The 20,902-nt window shown below is 46.1% G+C and overlaps 1 protein-coding gene across 2 annotated transcripts; it reads right to left on the bottom strand.

The window, feature by feature from the left end:
• Window positions 1–404: 404 nt before the first annotated feature.
• Window positions 405–13,700, bottom strand: LOC117705530 (L-threonine 3-dehydrogenase, mitochondrial). 2 transcript variants are annotated; one of them, XM_034498241.2, is made up of 9 exons: window positions 13,607–13,700; window positions 7,782–7,981; window positions 5,406–5,448; window positions 4,768–4,838; window positions 3,828–3,977; window positions 3,563–3,735; window positions 2,223–2,313; window positions 1,623–1,892; window positions 405–797 (listed from the first exon to the last, which is right to left on the bottom strand). In XM_034498241.2, the coding sequence occupies exons 2-9, from the start codon at window positions 7,963–7,965 to the stop codon at window positions 658–660; spliced, it is 1,122 nt and encodes a 373-aa protein (XP_034354132.1). In that variant the 5' UTR covers window positions 7,966–7,981; window positions 13,607–13,700; the 3' UTR covers window positions 405–657. The 2 variants fall into 2 exon arrangements, with proteins under 2 accessions (XP_034354132.1, XP_034354133.1); XM_034498242.2 differs by lacking the exon at window positions 13,607–13,700 and adding an exon at window positions 13,226–13,595.
• Between the last annotated feature and the right edge of the window lie 7,202 nt (window positions 13,701–20,902).

Genomic DNA, 20,902 nt, shown 5'->3' with positions numbered 1-20,902 from the left:
ACTCTTTAGAAACTGTGCTTGGACCCTAAGGGGGTTGAACCATAGTCAGCTTACTCCACTTTGCTGTGTCGGTCTGAGGGGGGTGAAGCCCAGAAACTTGCATCTTCATACAATCTCTCTGAGGGTACTGATATCACCAGGTCAGGAAAATAAAGTCCCATAGACATCCCTGAGCTTTCTAGCAGCCCCCACATGGAATCAGAGTCCATTAGAGCCCCTTCCCCTTTATGAAACTGCATCATCTTTCATACTCTTAATCACCTAGATAAATCCTAAGTAAAAAGCAAGTTGCAAATGATCATTTTGGAAGAAGTATCCCAGTCTTGAACTGAAGAACATCTTCGAAAACTCTTAATATGTAAAGTAACCTTTGGTCTCTGGTCAAGAGAATAAGTCTCAGGAGCGATGTTTAAATTGAATTTAATTAAATACAAATGCTGCCAATTCCAAGAGATAGCCACCAGCACTCAGGACTTCATTTCTCTGGCATATGTGCTTGTACCAATTTAGGCTCACAACAAAGGCAATGTGTAAAGGAACTCCAACCCCTCCCCCTCTCAGCAGTTCCATGTGAGCAGCTAGAATTCAGTCCTGTTCTCCAACTTAGAGACTCCATGTCCCTTGCACTTTTGAGGACATGGGGGCTGCTCTCCTCTTTCAGTTCACTTGGGCAACTCTGGCGCTGACTCCGTGGAAGTTGAGCATCGTAGCCACCAACTCCGGAAGATCAAAGTCATGCTTCCAGCCCCAGTCCTTCCGAGCATTGCTGTCATCTAGAATCATGGGCCAGCTCTCGGCTGGAGAAAGACATAGGAAGGAACACTGGGTTATCCAGGCTCTGGATTTGGGGTTAGATGAAATTTTATGTGAAGGCAGAGAGGGAAATCTCGTCTTTGACTGGAGCAGAACTAGTACACAGGGCCACCTCCTCCCAAGACACTGGGTGAAGGGACTCTGGTCTGGTGAGCATGGCTCTGGCAGGCCTTGCCCTTCTCCCTATCTTCCTAAAGCTAGCCACCAAGATCTATTCCCTTATTTGGCCAATTCCTCCTCTTGAGACTGATTACCAAGGTCCAGCTATCAAAGCTCAGAAGTTCAGCAAGCAAAAAACCCCTTTGGCTCACCCAATTGAAATTAAACACCTCATCCTAATACACCCTCTACCCCTCTCCCTTGTTCATTTTCTCTCCTCTCCCTTGTTCCCTTCACCTTCTCCCTCATCCTCTAGCTCCTGTCTTTGTCCTTTATCCCTGCCCTCTGTCCTTCTAGGGCAAATAAATCTCCTCTGTGCTGAGAACTTGGTCTTGGGGGTCCTGAGTGGGTTCTTTTCTTTTCACTGGGCACCTGCATTGAGGTTTCGTGTTATTAAAACCTCACAGAGCTTTGAAAAGGGGATATTCTTAAGTCCAGAAGGGTGTTCTCCAGACCATAGGTTAACAGTGAAATGGGGCTGGACTGTTTCCTGAGCTGGAACCTTTCTTCCGAGGACCCATTTTCCTCCCGGAAGCATCTGTGGATGGACAACCACAACTCCTCAGCTTTAAATTCTCCCCACTGGGGTGGCACGTGTACCTACAAACCCTATTTTGAGCTAGAGTGAGTGGACTGGCTTGCGGACCCACCTATAGCCTGTCGGAGGGGATCCACGCAGTAGGTGATCTGAAAGTTAGGCGCGTGCTTGCGAAGCGCCTGGGCCAGCTCTTCGGGGGTGAAGCTCATGGCGCCAATGTTGTAGGTCCTCATGGACAGGCGCTCCGCAGGGGCTTCCATGACTTCTAGGGTGGCCCTGAGGCAGTCACTGATGTACATCATCGGGAGCCTGGTGCTGGCCTCAAGGTTGCACTCAAATGTGCCGGTTTTTGCTGCAGCATGGAAAATCTGGACTGCGTAGTCTAAAAGAGAATCCCAGCCCATGGAGTTTCTCAGGAGGGAGGACTGAGATGGAGTTTCTCAGTAGGAGGGAGGATTGACCTCTTTAGACTACTAAAAATGTTAAGTTCCCAAGAAAGATCTGAATAGATGGGCTACATTAAGATTTACTGTTATACACAGGTAAATGAGAAACTTTTTAGTTACTGCATTTTGGGGGCCAGGGAGATAAAAACACTCTCTACTTTCCCATCTCTCTTGAAATACAAGGAAACTTAGACAGTTTGTGGACTAAGCAGGTCTCCCTAAAACAAGAGAAATTAAAGATGAAGGAGACTGGTGACAGCACTTACCAGTTGTTCCTCCTCCAAGCTGGGAATCTGCAGAAATGATTCCAGGATATCTCAGGCACCGGAAATCTAACCCATACCGGTAATAATAGTACTAAGAAAAAGAAACAGCTGGCTAAAGAAACAATAATAACCCTGTAGATCAGATAAGACAAAAATAGCTTTTTCCTAAAATATCAGCACATGCAGTTAAAGTGTTGTTCCTCAAGAGAATAAGCATTTGGGGCCTGGAGGATGGCTCAGTGGATAAAGGCACTTGCCACACAGCCTGGTGACTTGAGTTGGGGCCTAAGAACCAACATAAAAGTAGAAAGAGACTCCATAGTTGTCCTCTGACCTCCACACACATGTTGTGGTACATCTGTGTGTGAATATACACACACATGCACAAACACAATTTTTAAAAAGAAAATGAGATTTTCAGAATTTCTAGGTTTTTTACTTCTGTTTAATAACGATATCTAAGAATCACTATCTTGGTGCTACATCAACACTGCAGATGATATAGCAGCCTGCAGGTGGTGCTCCTGCTCCCTGCGGTGAGTACTACAGGCTTGCTTCCCTGCAAGGAGTTGATGTCCAGTGCCTAAAGGGCCAGGCACTGACGACAAGTGTAATAAAGTCAGAGTAAAAGCATGGTTGAAGTTCTCCACAGTAGAAAGTTTTTGGTCTAGAAAGATGACTCAGTTGATAGAGTTCTGGGACAAGCATGAAGAACAGTTAGATTCTCTAGAACCCACTAAAGAAAGCATATGGCTGTAATCTAGCACTAAGAAAGTGAGACAGGATCCCAAAGGCTCAATGCCTGTAAGCCTCGCCTACTTGTTTCAGGTTCCAGTAAGAGACCCTGTCTCAAAATTTAAGGTGGAGAGGAATTGAGAAAGACATCCAACTTCTGGCCTCCACACACATGAGTAGATACACTTGTTTGTTCCCCACATATATTCTCTCCTTCCCTCACCCCCACCCCCTCTCTGTGTCTGTCTCTCTCTCATGCAGAAAGTTTTAACACTCACACCAGTAACCCCAGTGTTGAGAGCCTTACAAACGAGATAGCTGGCAAGCACAGACAGGCAGTGTCAAGGCCAGAGTGTCCAAAAGTGCTGTGTGTTACTGATGGCTGTGGACAAGGAGCAACCAACCTATAGCTAAGCTGTTCTTCAGTGCCTACAAGTGGCCTACCACTTGACAAACACACCAGTCAAGTAAGCATCTCGAGGGTGCAAATGTTTCCCTAAAAATGAAGCAGGAAGTGTCTGAGGGAGAAAGAACTGGAGCCAGACACACAGAATCATCTGGTCCTGAAAATTGAGCAATCTCGCCAATTGCCAAGAAATGCTTACTTCTCCCATGAGCTCTGTATGGACCTTGGATACTCCATAGATGGTCGTAGGCCTTTGAATACAGAGATCAGGCGCAGGGTTTCGAGGAGAGGTAGGTCCAAAGGCTCCAATCGTACTGGGCACAAACAATCTCACATTGTATTCGGCTGCAACATCTAGAATGTTATGCAGTCCTGAAATAAATAGACACTGTGAAAATCTGAAAATAAAACTTCTTACCAAGAGCTAGAAAAAGTGGCCCCATTGGGCCAGACCAGCTGCTCACCGGTTATATTCACATCTCTGGCCAAGGACACATTTGCTTCTCCCACGGCACTTAGCAGGGCACTGTAGTGAAACAGCCAGCTGATGCGGTGGTTCACCACAATCTCACGAAGGTTCTTGTAATCCAAGACGTTGGCATAAACAAATGGGCCTGTAATCACAGAGTGACAAAGGCTGCATGCAGTGAAGAGCTAAATGGATTCCCTGCTCGCTGCCACTGACTTGGGTTTTCTCTCACCCTCCCTTCCCAACCTTCCTGGAGCAGAACCTGGTTAGGTAGCCTAGACCGGATTGGAACCTTCTGGTCTTTCTGCGCTAGCCTTCTGGGGACTGGGTTAACAGACATGCAGCCATGTCTGCTTTCTTAGAATTCTTTGTTGTTGCTGTTGTTGTTGTTGGTGGTGGTGTATGTTTGTGTGTGTGTGTGTGTTTATCCAGGTGTCCATAGGGGCCAGAAGAAGATGCTGAAATTACTGGTGTTGAGTACCCGTGGATCCTTAAAGAGAGTCTTGAATCCTCTAGAGCTGGAGTTACAAGTGGTTGGGCCCCACCTGATGTGGGTACTGGGAACCACACTTGAGTCCTCTGAAAGAGCTCTTAACCACCAAGCCATCTCCCCTCTCCATCTCCCTCTTCAAGCTCTTTTCCTCATCAAATAACTTAATTTTTGTTTGTGGGCTCTTTAAGTCAGTCAGCCAAAAACTCAAAAGATAGGAATCAAAAATTTTAGTTCAAAGACATTATTTTAAGTATCTCAAAGTATATTACTCTAAACTTCAGGTTCCATAGAACACTCCTACTCTTTGACATTTGAACAGAACAGCATTGGAAACACACTTTTAAGCCCAGACCATGCCCTCTCTGGGTTGCACGTGGACTCCGAGCTTCCCCCTTTGACAGTATTTTGAATAGTAAAACATTAAGGACCATCTATATCTTACCACTATGGAAGACATGAGCAGGAGGCTTCTTTATGTCTGATAGAATCACATTGTCTTTCCCAAATCGTTTCCTGCAGGGAAAGAAAGCCCACCATCCCCAACAAGTCAGCAACATCAAAGATATAAATCTTAGGTAACTGATTGCTTCAAATAGACACTGCTACTTCTGGGCCTTCCTCACTACCATTGTCACAAGCCCCTCAGCTTCGCCTCCCCGTGTTCACACCTCTTTTTCTTCCTACAGCCTGTTCTCTGCATCTGTCCCCTCCCCTACTGTACTGCCACCAATGCTATCTCCACATCCTCGGCACCTCCTCCTCTGCTTTATTCTCTCACCCTGCTGTCTTCAACCCCAGAGTACCCCCTTCTAGCTCCTATAAGCACTGGCCCCTGCCCTCTGCTCCCAAACAACTGAAGGGTAGGTAGTTCATTTGGTGATAACTCTCCCAGTACCTAAGTCAGGACCAAGAGCAAAGAGCTGGTGTCATGCCAAGGAGGCAAACTAAACGTGTTTTACACAGCTAGTTAGGGGTGATGTCTTAGATGGAAGCAGAAAGAGGCCAGAGGCAAAAGAAAAGACAGCCAGTGCTTACAGGGACAAGTTTACACTCTTAAGAATTTGATTTTGAAACTCTTACCTCAAGAGGTTAGCAAGTCCTACTCCCAGCTGGCCAAGACCCCCTAGGTGAAGAAGAAAACAGGGTGAGACCAGGCTGCAAGTCTATCCTAATCATAACAGTGGAATAAGACTCCTCCTGTCAGAGTGAGTTGAAGCAAGGTGGGGGGTGGAGCAGTGCTGGGCAGTAGAGGGGTGGGGGGCAGTGCAGGGTGGGGCAGGGCGGTGTTAAGTTGATGCAGTTGATGCAGATCCCTCTCAGCAGCACTGTAGTTCACGCAGAACATAGTATAGCCACTGCCTATTTCGGACTGGTAACAATTCAGGTGAGAGTTTTGTAAGTGCCCAAGAGGAAGAGGGAAGCAAGGACACAAGAAAGTAACATTCATACTGGGCCCAGCTCCAAAGAGGAGAGAGCAAGACACCATTTCACAAAAGGATAAGGGACAAGCTGGTGTGGTAGTACACACCCTTTAATCCCAGCACTTGGGAAGCAGAGGAAGGTGGATTTCTTAAGTTCAAGGCTAGCCTGGGACAGCCAGAGCTACATAGTAGACAGATCCTGCCTCAAAAATAAAATAAAATAAAATAAAATAAAATAAAATAAAATAAAATCAGTGAGGAGCCACTAAAGAAGAAATACTAGCTTCCTAATTTGGAGGCTGGAGCCAGGGGCTAGGAACACGTTTGGAGGAGGACAACTGTAAAATTCAGGGGAGACACTTACAGGACAGGAAGATAGAACAGTGAGACTCCCTGCCAGTTAACACAGAACTGAAACCCAGAGGCCCTAAAGATGCCTCCCCAGTGCAGACAGAGAATGAAAGAAACCCGCAGAGAGCAGGTTAGGAAAGGAGTGAAAACATGGCAGAAGAAGGAGAAATAAAATGGGTCAATCAAATGAGAGTTTGTCTTGAGCTGCTTGGAACCACCCGGTCAGCGATAATGTGGAGTTTGTAGTGAAGAGGGGGTGGGCCAGGCACTCAACACAATATACCGCTTTGTTTCCAGCACACAAAAGTGCAGTAACAGTTTGTGATGGTTGTGATGGGTAATTCTGAGCTTAGGCTGGGGACTCTGGCCAAGAAAAGATGTGCCTATGAGAAAGAGGTGTTCTAGAACTGGTACCCTTCCTGTCCATCCAGCTTTGCTGCCCTGACCTATTATATATAATATGGAAGAAAACCAAGTTCCAGGGCAGCTACTTGGCCCCTGCATCCATCCATTCAGAAAGCAAGATTTTGTTAGGGAAAGCAAGCCTAGGCAACAGTTAGAGAATGTCAGCCAGAACCACACCATTTTGTACACTCCTCCATTTTAGTTGAGCTGGGAGACTAGGTGTTAGACAGGCTACCTGGTATGCAGACAGATAGGGAGAAAGGCTGTGACTAGGCAACAAAGATGGTGAATTTTCTTCTTCATTTTCCTGGCCCCAGACCTAGCAGCTTAAAACAAAGGCCTTGTGGGCTTTTCTTCTACCAATAGGATCCTTGAAGATAGACTGACTCAGCAGGTTCAAGGCCAGATCAGGACACCCAACAGATGTGGGCCAATCAGTTTGGTTTTGTTTTTTTGTTTTGTTTTTTTTTTTTAAACTGGCCAACTCCAAATTAGGAAAGAAAACACTTGAGAGCCTTTAAGATCTCCAGCCCTTGGGCTAAGAGACTAGACTTTTGGCTTCAAGTCTCCCTCCTGTTCTCTCCCTACTTTGTAGGGAGTCCTATTCTCTGTGTGCCCGACCTATATGTGTCTCCTCACCCCTAACAAAAGCATGTCTTCAGCTGCTACCTGTTGAGCTCAAGAGCTTTTTCTGCCTTTTAATTCTTTAACTGGAAGAGAAAAACAACCCAATTAAGACCCTTCGATGGTAACAAAACTACAGTAATTTGGTTTCAGGACTAAAGTAACTTGTTTTTCTGGATTCCTGCCCTCTTCATCCTCAGAGGTAATTAAGAGACATCTCAACTACAGGCATACACTATGGGCATTAACTACACAGAATAGAATCTTTCCCATCCCCTGAAGTCTGGAGGAAGTCTCCCACTATGCCATTTTACCAGAACTTTCCTCAGAGCTTCTGCTATGCTGCTGGCTCCCCATCTACAGTGTTAAAGATTCTTCTGAGAAATCTCTTACTTCAAAAGAACAATCCCTTTGAATTCAAACCGAGGTCTTTTCAAAAAGGGCTGGGTCTGATCAGAAAAGGGTTGCCACCCCAAGGAAAAGTACTTTATGATGGCATGCCTCACTCAGAGACCCTTTCTTCAGTGCAACCATTAAATCCAGCTCCGGTGTTCATCATAACCTGCTCTGATATAGCATAGCACACTCCTTGTCACCAAGAAGCAGCTCAGAGAAAGCAGGGCTCATCCCACAAACGAGAAGGAGAGAAACAAACCTGTGATCAAGACCCGAGGAGGCTCTGCTTCTGAGAATGAGGTGGAGTGGAAGTTGGCATCTGCTGGGATTCGATGCTGGGAGGTGCCTAGAAACTGCAAAGGCAGGACAAGCTTCCGGCAGCTAGAGGCTTTGCTCTGTGCTGTCCTGCTGACTACCTGTTTTAGCATCCCAAGGGACAGCATCTGTTCTTCTGATACCCTGGGAGCAAGGAAGGATGGAGTCCATTACTAACTTTACATGCATTTGGCCCCTGGAAACAAGCTACCCCCAGACATCACACTTATTGCCAGTTCAGGAGCAACGCCTTCTTTTGTGATTCAGGAATGCTTTCCCATAGGAAGCCAGTCAAGTGCCTGCTTTGAGCCAGGCCCAGTGACAAAAAAGAAAATGTTCTAACAAAGCCTTAGCTAAAAGAATTCCTGAAACCAAGTCAGATGCAAATCCACAGTGGTGGGTCAATAAAGCACAACCCACAAGCACCAAACAACAATAAACCCAAAACCAAAAGAAACCAGTCACCAGATCTGGTGAGGGCTTGCAATCTTGACTACAGACGCTATCAACCTGTGCACAAACACCACCTGGAGGGGACAAGCAGGTCCCAGACTAAGTAGCACTGACGATCTGTGCTAACTCTTCAGATGTTATGTTTGGAATAAAACAGACTAGGAAAGCAGATGGCTAAAAGAAAAAGGCCTGGCAATATTTAGTAAGCTGTGAGCAGCCTTTGTTTGACTCCCACATCCTGCAAAAGGCTCATTTTGAAAAGCCATTTTCCAAGTGCTTCCAAGACCACAAATGTGCAAATACTTGCCCTCTCCTCTTTCTCCTCCCTTCACTACCAGCTGACAGTAGAACCATTTTTGTGTCAAGAGGTTCATACACGCAGGACTCTGTGTCTATGCTGGGAACTGAAAGTTCCCAGGAGGAAAAAAAGGAGGTGGGGGCGGGGCAGGCACACCCACTGTTACAGGCTACTTAGATGATTGACCACTTAGAACAGGTAATTGTGGAGAACTGAAACATTTACATTCACCTTGGGTTAACATTGGTCTCTGAAATTGCCACCTGTGGCTCACCACTGAGTCTAGCCTATTGTGACTTCTCAGGTAAATCCCTGTCAGACTGTATTAAATTAGCAGACTACTAACACCCATGAATCCTAAAGCTAACACTGTCATCAGGTCATACCTGAAACATAGCAAAGCTGTTTCTCTGCTTATGTTACTTATGTTTCCATCAATGGGTTTAAAAAGTGCCTTGATTTAGGACATTTTGTTCTATAATGATGTAACTGTTTCCCTCCAAATGTGAGTGTATCTGACTCAAGAACACAGGTTGAGGTAGCCTTAAATAATGTTTCATGGCTGTGGGCAATAAAAGGTTACCAGCTTGAGGAAACATTTTAAAATGTTATGAATCATGCAAGGGGTGATTTTTTTTTTTTTTTAAGTATGAAAAGTTCAGGTGGTTAGAACTCCAAGAGCTGCTGGTGGGGCAGGAGGATGCTCTGTATAACAGCTGAGGCCCTTCATCCCAGCTGGCTCATAAGGGAGCCTGGAAGAGAGCCTTCCTGTTATGGGCACAGCTCCAGGTTAGCATCAGATAAGAGGCAACCAGTGTTGGCCCCAATACACAGAATACAGGGAACATCTAATACTCTCCTAAACCACTCTCAGAGGGATGCTGTCAGAAAAATCCTCCCTGTAGCCAAGATCAGGTAAGAACTCAGATCTTTTCAGCCACTTATCAGCAAGTTCAAAAGGAGACAGAGGAAACCTCAGAACCATTGGATTCCTCAGGGCATTGAAAGTCAAGGACAAATTTCAATTCCCAAAAGCACAAGAACAACAACGCCCCCCCCCCCCCCAAACTGCTGACCTACCTCGGTATCATCCTCAAGGAAGACACAAGGAGGTGCCTGATGGATTCTTAGCCAAAGGCCAAATGTTTTACCCTGGCAACATATACTTGTGCTGGCTCTTCTTAATCTACTAATAGCCAATATCGGTCCTCCCTGCAAGCCACAGGCTAGCAGAACTGCCCTGATCTGCTAGGTTTTAAGCCTGCTGCCCTGCTCTCCAGCTGGAGGATCCATTACGGGATAGCTTTAAGGTGGAGACACCAAATCAGGCCAACAGAAACTTCTACCCACAGTGCAGCTTTTCCAAGACTACTGTCTTGCTACTGCCCAGTTCATCTCAACACATCCAAATGCTGCATAAAGCCATCTTGCTCCACAGTAGGCCAAAGATAATTCCATGATATGGTGAAGGGTTGTAATAATCAACTAGGTGAGTAGTGGAATTCCCTACTGATGTGTTTCTTGTGTGTCTCCACTGTCCTGGAACTCACAGAGATCGGCCAGCCTTCCAAATCTTTTATGAAAGAGATCCACAGGGGAGCAGGAAGCAGAGGGGCACTTCCAGTCATGCCATTTTCTCTGGATAAACTCCCCTTTGTGAGTCTAGAAACTGGCTTGGAGTTGATGCTCACATCAGCCTTTCCAGCACTCACGGGGACAGATGGTACTGCCAGCTGTGGGCTGGAAGGTCAAGTTCTCTGTTAACCCCTGACTGACAAGTCAATCATTCATATATGAATCATAATATATGAATGGGAGCTGGAGACATGGCTTAGTGGTTAAGAGCACTGATTCCTCTTCCATGGGTCCTGAGTTCAATTCCTAGAAACCACATGGTGGCTCACAACCATCTGTAATGGGATCTGATGCCCTCTTCTGGTACACAGGTATGCATGCAGATAGAGCACTCATATCCACAACATACATAAATAAATCTTTAAAAAATTATGAATGAATATCCTTATATTGCAGTATTATTAAATTTCCAGTCACAAATAAGTACACTTGCCTTTTGATGCCTTTCCATGTGGATGCAAGGGAACTTGAATCCAAAGCCACAGAGATTAAAACAAAAGAAAAAAAAAAAAAAACAGGCTTGAAAATGTACAGCAGTGCAAACCACTTTCATCTCTAGAAACGCATAGCTATCCCCTAAGCCTGAGTCTTACAAGACTCTAGAAACACAAGACTACTCCAACACACCTCTCATTAGCTGCCAGAGGCCAAACTCAAACATTGTCTGAGAAACCCCCTAGTGCACTGGGGGTGAAAATGCAAAGAGCAACATTCTTCCTCCAGTGGTTTGACCTTGTGGACTCTACAAAAGGTCTTGGAGATCTCCAGGGTTCCCCAGATCATACTGAGAACAGCTTTTGCCGGGCCAGAAAGTAAATTTGCAAAGAGCAAACAATGATCCTTGGTCCCTCTTTGTTAAAGTCAAATAGTAAAGTAAGAAGAAAGCAGTGGACTCTCTCCCAAGCACCTCACAGACTTTAACTGCAAGGAATGAAACTGAGAGTAAAATGCACTCTTCCCCTCAAGCAACAGGATGATTTCTTCCATCCAGAACACGGAGGGACCCTCAGGAACACTGCTGAGAAGGAACTGGCACTAGTGTCCTGGGTAACAGGAGATGGGTCAGATGTATCAGTTCTCAACTGGATTTGTGTGTATTTGCACCTGGGTGCAAAGGTCTCTGTTAAGCCCAGGCTTCCTTGAGAAGTGGCTCAGGTGAGAAGAGTTCTGTCTGAAGCTAGTTACACTGGCTTCAGGTGTCTCGAGGCAGTGTTTGTGTCCCCAGAGGGTAGTTCCAGCAGCCCTGCCAGCTCGAGAAGCACAGATAGAGAGCAGAAGTCACCAGGACTTCATCTGTACCCTGACAGTGTTTGCAAACTAAAAACTACTCAGCTTTACCTCTGGGAAGTGGGATTCCATCACAACTGTCCTGGGGATAAACAGATGTGCTTCAGGAGTATTGGAGTTCTTTAGGAATAGCCTTTTCCACGAGGAAAGGCTTCAGTGCTCCAACTACCACAAGACCACCCTAAACATCTAACTGCAATCATTCTTAGTCTCAGAGACTAAAAATCAAGACTTTTGAAGTCTCATGCCTAACATAGTAAGCATAAAATAAAAAGTATCCACCTTGCATGACTGGATAAGGAAGGAGTGGTCTACACACACAGCAGAATTTCAGCCTTTAAAACAAAAGAAAACAACAAAAAGAACTACTGACACATGCTACAGTATGGCTGGGCCTGAGGGACATGGGACTAAGCAAGAACAAGGACACACGCTCCTGCCTTCACCTGTAAGCTATAGTCGACATTCCCAGAAACAAAGTAGGATCTTGCCTTGGGGACAGGGGAGCACCCCAGAGATCTATTGCACATAGGTCACACCATCGACTTTTGAAGATTTATTTATTTGTGTATTTTGAGTCTGGGTGCCTTGTCTGCTTGTATGCCTGCACACCAGAAGAGGGCATCAGATCCCAGTATAGACAGTGGTGACCTGCCATGTGGATGCTGGGAAATGAATCCAGGGCTTCTGGAAGAGCAGCCAGTGCTCTAAACCTGTGAGCCATCTCTCCAGCCCCACATTACCACACACACACACACACACACACACACACACACACACACACCACAGAGGAACCAGGACACCAGGCAAATCCCAATCCCTTCTGTACCCCTTCCCCAAGGGCACAGCCTCCCGCTTCTCAAACTTGCCCTAAGCCCTTATCTTTCTTTGCTGTCTCTACAGGAAAGTTTCTGCTGTGTTTAATCCTGCAAGACTGATTTCTGCTCTGCGCCCAGAAACCTGTCTGGGAAAGGCCAGCACTGCTGAGTGGCAGCATCCTAATGCCAATGTCCTCTCACACTAATTGGTACTGCCAGCCACACCCACCTTCATTCGAACTGGGTTTACACACCTCAATCTTAGGCCTTCCACAACTTAGTAAGAAACAATAGTCAAGGCAGCTGCCACCACCACCACTACCCCCCCCAGCCCCCCTTCCAAAAGATCGGGGTTTAATAAAGTTCCAGGTTCAAGGGCATCTCCCACTTAGCCCCAGAGCACTGAGCAGCAATTCCTCCACCCTCCACGGGGTCCTCCGGGGCATCAGGGCCAGGCGGCACACCACCATGCTCTCACTGACCCTGGGTAGCTTCATCTCCTTATTCTCAGAAATCAGACAAAAGTGCCACCATATTGAGAGACTTTAATATAAGCAGACAACCTAGAAAAGGCATCTGGCAAAAGTCTCTGTCCATGTTAACTTCATTCACGTCACTTAAAAAAAATTATAATGCCGGGCAGTGGTGGCACACGCTTTTAACCCCAGCATTTGGGAGGCAGAGGCAGGCGGATTTCTGAGTTCGAGGCCAGTCTGGTACACAGAGTGAGTTCCAGGACAGCCAGGACTATACAGAGAAATCCTGTCTCGAAAAAAATAAAAAATAATAAATAAAATAAATGATATCGGGAAAGGCTGGAATTTACGTACTGGTCACTTAAAACAAGAAAGCTTCAGGAGGGAGCTACTTACTGTCTCGGAGGGAAATTCTACCCACCTCGTGTCCGGCTTCCACTTGCTGAGGTTGGGAAACCACTTCGCGGGCAACCAGCCTCAGCTTGCTCCCTGATGAAAAGGGTGTGGTGACCCTCCCAAGATCGCATCCCAGATTACTAGACAAACCAGTTTTCTGGGAGCCGCGTGCCCACTCCTATTCCGGAAGGTTGAGTACTGCTAAGAGCAGGAGGGAGCAGGCGGCGTCTTGCCACCTGGACTGCACAGAGGCCCATCTCTCCCCTCGCGGTCCACAAAGCAGTGGCGCCTTGCAGTCGCTCCGGACCCCAACCCAGACAGCAGACTTCACTGGTCATTCCGCGCCCCGAAAGGGGTCCAATTCCGGGCACAGGCGCAGCAGAGGACACGTCGGACCATCTCCTACCTGCAGTGGCAGAAGACTGGATGCTGGGAACGCCAGGCGGGAGGCAGAGCAGCACGTGGGGACTCAAGAGCTTGGTTCTGCCTTTTATCCTCTCTCGGCTGTGGACCCGCCTCGCAGCGGGAGCCGCCCCCCCCCCCACCTCCGCCCCAGGCCGCTTGTGGCAAGCCCACACCTACATCTGGGACAGAGCTGACCTTGCGGCTGCACCAGGACGCTGCCACTCCCACAACTGACAGGGGTTATATTTGGGACATACAAGTTACAGCAGGAAAAGGTCTGCGGCCGACCTGTATCTGGTGGCACAGCCGCCAAGAACCAGGCACTTCATCGTTACTGGTTCCTGGAAACACTGATGTTAAGTTAAGTGGCTTTCAAGGAAAGGACTAAGCAGGATAGGGCAGCATCTCGGAAGGAAGGGCTTAGAAATTCTGAGTAGCAGCCTCAAGCCAGACCCCAGCACACCCGACCCCATCTGGAGCTGAAAGAGGCCCGGTGTGAGTGTATCTCCTTTGACAGTCCAATGTTGTAGTCTTGCTCGAGCAAAACTATTTCACGTCTAATTACAGGAGGTGGGGTAGGCGTGAGCCACAACATGGCTGTGGAGGTTGGTAGACAACTTGCCAGGGTCTCGGAGATTGAACCCAGATTGTCAAACATCTTTATCCACTGAACTATCTCTCAAGCCACTACCTGGAAGTTGGACTTAGGGGCCGGAAGTTAATTTCCCAGGAAGGGTTGGAGGGAGACAGGTTGGCAGCACCAATGTTAAACATTTCCCAAGGCTGATTGACTTATTAACTGATAGTGGAAAGCCAGACTATTACGGGTTGGGAGCCAAAACTATCTCCACCCGTCTTAGTCTCTAGATAGCCATTTATTGCCCACCCCTCTGTTTGACCTAACATCCTTGTGACTATTAGGTAAATCCTTTGGGAATGTACAAACAAGACCCCTAGCTTCCAGCAACCCTGTGCTGGTTAATTTTTCATCAAGACACAAGCTAGAGTTACTGGAGAAGAAGGAACCTCGATTGAGAAATGGCCTCCATCAGATTGGCCTGTAGGTAAGTCTGTGGGGCATTTGCTTGATTAATGACTTATGTGACAGGACCCAGCCCACTGTGTATACGGCACCCCTAGGCAGGTAGGCCTGAGTTGTGTAAGAAAGAAGGCCAAGCAAGCCAAGGGGAGCAAGCCAATAAACAGCACGTTCCACCATGGTCTCTGTTTCAGTTCCTCTGCTGGCTTCCCTTCATGATGGACTATAACAGAGGTTCTCAACATGTAAACTTTTGGGGGGGGATTTCAAATATCAAATATCCTAGATATCAGATATTTACATTATGATTCCTAATAGTAGCAAAATTACAATTATGATGTAGCAACAAAGTAATTTTATTGTTGGGGGCCACCATAACACAAGGAACTGTATTAAAGGGTTGCAGCATTAGGAAGGTTGAGAACCACTGAACTATGAGCTGTAAAATGTAACTAATTTTTTTTTCCCAAGTAGCATTTGGTCATGGTGTTCATCACAGTAATAGAAGCAACAAGGACAAATCCAAATAAGAATGTTCCAGATAATGTCTGAGGGTTATAGTAGCTACTTCCTGTCTTTGCTGCTATGGCTGATCTGATGTTTCCATACATGTATTTTAAAATGTTTTAATTTGAGCTGGAGAAATAGCTCAGTGGTTAAGAGCACCAGCCGCTCTTCCATGGGATCTGTATTGATTCCCAGCACTGACACAGTAGCTAACAATCATCTGAAACTCCAGTTCCAGGGGATCCTACACCTTCTTCTAGCCCCTAGGGCCACCTGGTGTACTGTAGTACACAGACATACACACTGCAAAACATTCACATACATAAAATGATTTAATTGTTTTAAGTCTAAAATTTATGATTTTGTTATAAAAACTTCATGAAACTGTTGCCATGTTAGAATATGATATTCAGGGTCATCTGACTGTGTTTCTGGTCCATGGATTTTACATCTGGCTCCAGAAGGAACTTCCTCCCCATTTTGAGAGCTGTGTTTTCTGTGTCAGCCTGGTCTCATGTGTTCCTCTTCCCAGTGTGGCCATGTTGAATCTCTCTCTCTCTCTCTCTCTCTCTCTCTCTCTCTCTCTCTCTCTCTCTCTCTCTCTGCTTTTCACTATTATTTGTCTCTTTGGTAAGTATATTGAGAGTATGTGGCCATGCCTAGCTTTTCTAGGGGTACAGGCCCAAAAGCCCCAGTAATCGAGAGGTTTCAAGCAGTAGGGGCTTGATACAAACAGTGTGATCCCAGAGCAAGTAACAGGTCCAAAAACAAAGTTGAGGAATCTGCCCTGTAACAAGACCTCAAAGGTTCATGGGCCCCACAGTGTGGGAGACACAGCTGTCTGGTCTCTTTCAACATCCCTAAAGTGATAAGGGTTGGTTGCCCATGTGCAGAAATGCCTACTAGGTCTCAATCCTGACTGGTGACTAAGGGGCTGTGACAGATCGATATGGGGAGCACCCTGCTGGCAGCTTCCTGGCTTCAGAGCTTTGGTGCCAGCCTGGCTCTCCAAGTCTGTGCCTGCCTTGTATCCTGTGCTCTTTGGTCAGCAAAGTAAGCTTCTGTGAGCCCAGCTTAGACAGTGGGTGTGATGGTTTGTATATGCTCGGCCCAGGGAGTGGCACTATTAGAAGGTGTGGCCTCGTTGCAGTAGGCCTGCACTTTAAGACCCTCATCCTAGCTGCCTGGAAGCCAGTATTCTGCTAGCAGCCTTCAGATGAAGATGTAGAACTTTCAGCTCCTCCTGCACCAAGTCTGCCTGGATGCTGCCATGCTCCCACCTTGATGATGCTGGACTGAACCTCTGAACCTGTAAGCCAGCCCCAATTAAATGTTGTCCTTATAAGAGTTGCCTTGGTTATGGTGTCTGCTCACAGCAGTAAACCACTAAGGCAGTGGGAGTAGGATCTGTCACTTCCAAGGTTGAGGCTTTGGCTTTCAGCACAAACCCAAACAATTAAAACATGGATAAGTATCCTCTAGTCCACACTGATCCAAAGAAGCATGGACTGGGAGTGTGGCTCAGCTGGCACAGTGCTTACCTAGCATGTACAAAACTCTAGGTGGGCCGGGCGGTGGTGGCGCACGCCTTTAATCCCAGCACTTGGGAGGCAGAGGCAGGCGGATTTCTGAGTTCGAGGCCAGCCTGGTCTACCGAGTGAGTTCCAGGACAGCCAAAGGCTATACAGAGAAACCCTGTCTCGAAAAACCAAAAAAAAAAAAAAAAAAAAAAAAAAACTCTAGGTGGCACATGCCCTTAATCCCAGCACTAGGGAGATGGAGAGAGGAGGATCAGAAGTTAAAGGTCATTTCAAGTTACATTGTAAATTTAAGGTCAGCCTAAGCTGAGACTCTGTGTCTTGGTCACTGTTCTATTGTTGTGAATAGACACCATGACCAAGACAACTCTCATAAAGAATCGAACTGGGGACTTGCTTAATGCTCCAGGGGTTAGTCCATTCTCATCATGTGGGGAGTATGACAGCACACAGGCAGACCTGGTGCTGCAAAAGTAGTAAGGGGTCTATATCCTAATCCATAAACAATGTGAGTGGGGGCAGGGAGAGGCATGGCCTCTTAAAATCTCAAAGCCCACCCCAGTGACACACTTCCTGCAATAGAGCCACACCTCCTAATCTTTCTGATCCCTTCAAATAGTGTCACTCCCTGATGTCTACGAGTTTAAATACATAAGCCTATGGGGGTCTTTCTTTCTTTCTTTCTTTCTTTCTTTCTTTCTTTCTTTCTTTCTTTCTTTTTTCTCCCACCCCCTCCCTCTCTCCCTCCCTTTCTTTTTTATTCACTTTGCATCCCAGTCATAGCTCCCCTCCCTTCTCTCTTCCTACTCCCACCCTTACTAATCTCTCCCTCCATCTCCCCTTCCCCTTGTCCCCAGAGAAGGGGAACCACCCTTGGGTACCACCCCACCCTGGGACATCTAGTCCCAGCAGGTCTAGGCACATTCTCTTCTACTAAGGCTTAACCAGGCAGTCCAAGTTTGGGGGAAGGGGATCCAAAGGCAGGGAAGAGAGAGAGAGAGAGAGAGAGAGAGAGAGAGAGAGAGAGAGAGAGAGAGAGAGAGAGAGAGAGAGAGAGAGAGAGCGTGCGAGAGCCCTATGGGGCCATTCTCATTCAAGCCACCACACCCCGTCTTAAAACAAATGAACAAACAAATAAAAACCACCACCACCACCACCACCACCACCAACAACAACAACAAAACAGTATAGTGGCTCACATCTTTAATTCCAGCACTAAGGAGGCAGAAGCTGGGAGATCTCTGTGAATTCAAGACCAGTCAGGGTTACATAGTACAGCCCTGCTTCAAAAACATGAACAAATGCTCCTCCAGTCTTCAGCTGGCTTACTGAAGAATGTTTCTCTTTCCTGAGTGTTTATACCTATTCCTAACAGTGTGTTAAAGTGTCTAGCTCCAGTTTGTTTCAGATCCACAGTTGCAGTTAAGAAACAATGAGCAACACATGCATGTTGTACCACAGAAAGGAATGGGGGTGTAGCAGGGTGGGGTGGGGTTCCAAGGAATGGAAAATGAACGTAGTGTTATAGGGGATAAAAGAGAAATGAGAATGGGGAGGATTTTTTGATCTGAAATTCACTGGCTCTGCCTGACAGACACTGAGCTGAGAAACAGATCTTCTGCCTTTGGATTCAAACTTAGTCCATTTTTCTGTTGCTATAACAAAATACTGGAGAATGAGTATTTTATTTTACGGGAGAGAGAGGGGTTCATTTAATCCACTTTAAAGATTCAAGTGCCTGGTACCAGCATCAGCTTCAGATGGCATCGGTGGCTGAAACACAACCCAGAAGAGAAGCAGCCAAGGAATCACTTTATGTAGGAGATCAAACTTGGCTGTGTAGCCTTGCTTCCTAAAAACCGGCTCTTGGAAAACTCGCCTGTTCTTCAGGACCAGCACCGATCCCTTCCAAGGGCTGAATGCCTGACCTTGTATAGTACTAGAGCAGGGTTAAAGGTCCCACCATACTGAGGACCAAGCTTCTAGCACACAAATTTGGGGGACAAACCACAGCGGACTCAGACTGGAACTTAGATCATCTGCTGTCCTGGTCCTCAGGCCCCCACACACTTCACCTAGAACTAAACCCCTCGCTCTCCCACATTTCCAACATGCAGGTTTGGGGACTTCAACTCCAGAGCTGTGGGAGGCAATGTCATACGTTCTCCAAAGTGCCCTGAGTACTCTGCATTCATGAGCATTCAGCATTCATCAGCATTCACGGGGGACTTTGTGAAGCCACCCCTAAGGCTGGCTTGGCTGCTAAAATGCCTGACCGCTCAGTCCTTTATATGAAATGGCATGTTTGCATACCACTAACTTACATCCTCCTTTGAATGTTAGATTTTCTCTATATTTATAGTGCTTAATAAAATATAAACAATAAAATATAAATGTGACTATTTAGGGAACGTCACATTCAGTACAAACACAATCTACTGTCAAATATTTTCAATTCATGATTAGTCCTACCACCATGTGAAACCCTCAGACACAGAATATACACAGGGATTTGGTCTCTGCCAGGAGTATGGAAACAAGTCCCCTTAGATACCAAGGACCGGGTGTAGCTAAGATAAAGACATTACTGTGGAACTTAACGGAGTGAGAATGGGAAAGGTGGTTACTTGGACATAGAAACACAGGTTTTCCCCTCAGCTCTGGTTAAAGCAAACATCAGCCAATGTGTCTGGGAATGCCAGGGAATGGCTGCCAGAAAGCCTACACTTGAATTGCTAATCAGCGAAGAGTCCTACCTGCACTGTGTTTTCAGAGTATTTTGTGATTTTTTTTCTACCATTTCCTCTCTTACTGCTGTTTTCCATGTTGAGATGTTGGGTGTTTTGTTTCATTTTCATAGGATATGCTTTTATTTCCTTCTCATTTTTTATTGTATTCTTTATTTTCTGACTACAATGAGAATTAATATGGCAACCATCTTAGGGTTTTTATTGCTGCAACAACCAAAAACCAAGTTGGGGAGAAAAGGATTTATTTGGCTTATACTTCCATATCACTGTTCATCATCAAGGGAAGACAGGACAGGAACTCAAACAAGACAGGAACCTGAAGGCAGGAGCTGATGCAGAAACAATGGAGGGGTACTGCTTACTGGCTTGCTCAGTCTGCTTGTAGAACCCAGGACCACCAGCCCAAATATGGCACCATCCACAATGGACTGGGCCTTCCCCATCAATCACTAAGAAAATACCCTACACTGAGATCTTATAGAGGCATTTTCTCAATTGAGGTTTCTTCCTTTCAGATAACTCTAGCTTGTGTAAGTTGACATAAGACTAGTCAGCACAGTAACTTGATGATCAAGGATCATCTGAAATCAGCTAGGGAATAAATCTCTGGCCACTCCTGTGAGGGATCACCTAGATGAGCCAGCCTCTAAGACTGTCTATGGATACTATTTTGGTTATGCTAATTGATGTGAGAAGGCCCATCTTAATTGTGGACAATATCATCCCAAGAGCATGTGTGCAGGGGCGTCATGTGTGCATCCTGACTGCACAGATGAAGAAGATAGTCAAGGAGTAGGTGGCAGAGCTTCCGTGTTTCCCAGATGTGGATGCAATAGATATGGATGTGATGTGACCAGCTGTTCAAGCTCCAACTGCCCTGGCCTCCTCATCATGATGGACTGTGGACTATTCCTTGAACTGTGATTATAAACTCTCTCTTCCTTAAGTTTGTTTTTGTCAGGGTATTCTATCACAGCAATAGGAAACAAATGAACACAATAACCTGGAGCTATAAAAAATATATATAACTTGAATTAATATTCTTTTTTTTAAAGACTTATTTTTTATTTTAGGTATATGAGTATACTGTAGCTGTCTTCAGACACACCAGAAGAGGGCATCAGATCCCATTACAGATGGTTGTGGCCACCATGTGGCTGCTGGGAATTGAACTCGGGATCTATGAAAGAGCAGTCAGTGCTCTTAACCTCTGAGCCATCTCTCCAGACCTTGAATTAATGTTCTAATAGTTTAGAAATAGCATGGAAGCTCCATCCCTAGATCCTCAGTTCTCCATCCTTCTCATGAGTGCCTCAGAGCTTTCTACATAATGCAGACTAAACGACTAAACGTGCATGTCTATATTCTTGCAAGCATGTGGAGTTACAATCCAAACTGCAATCCTTCTGATCTCTCTCTTTATTCACTCACATATTCCTATCAAAGACAAACATTTGCTCACC

Source organism: Arvicanthis niloticus, chromosome 3, assembly GCF_011762505.2.
Source record: "Arvicanthis niloticus isolate mArvNil1 chromosome 3, mArvNil1.pat.X, whole genome shotgun sequence".
In the NCBI taxonomy this organism is placed as follows: domain Eukaryota; kingdom Metazoa; phylum Chordata; class Mammalia; order Rodentia; family Muridae; genus Arvicanthis; species Arvicanthis niloticus.
This window is presented reverse-complemented; position numbering and strand designations above follow the sequence as displayed.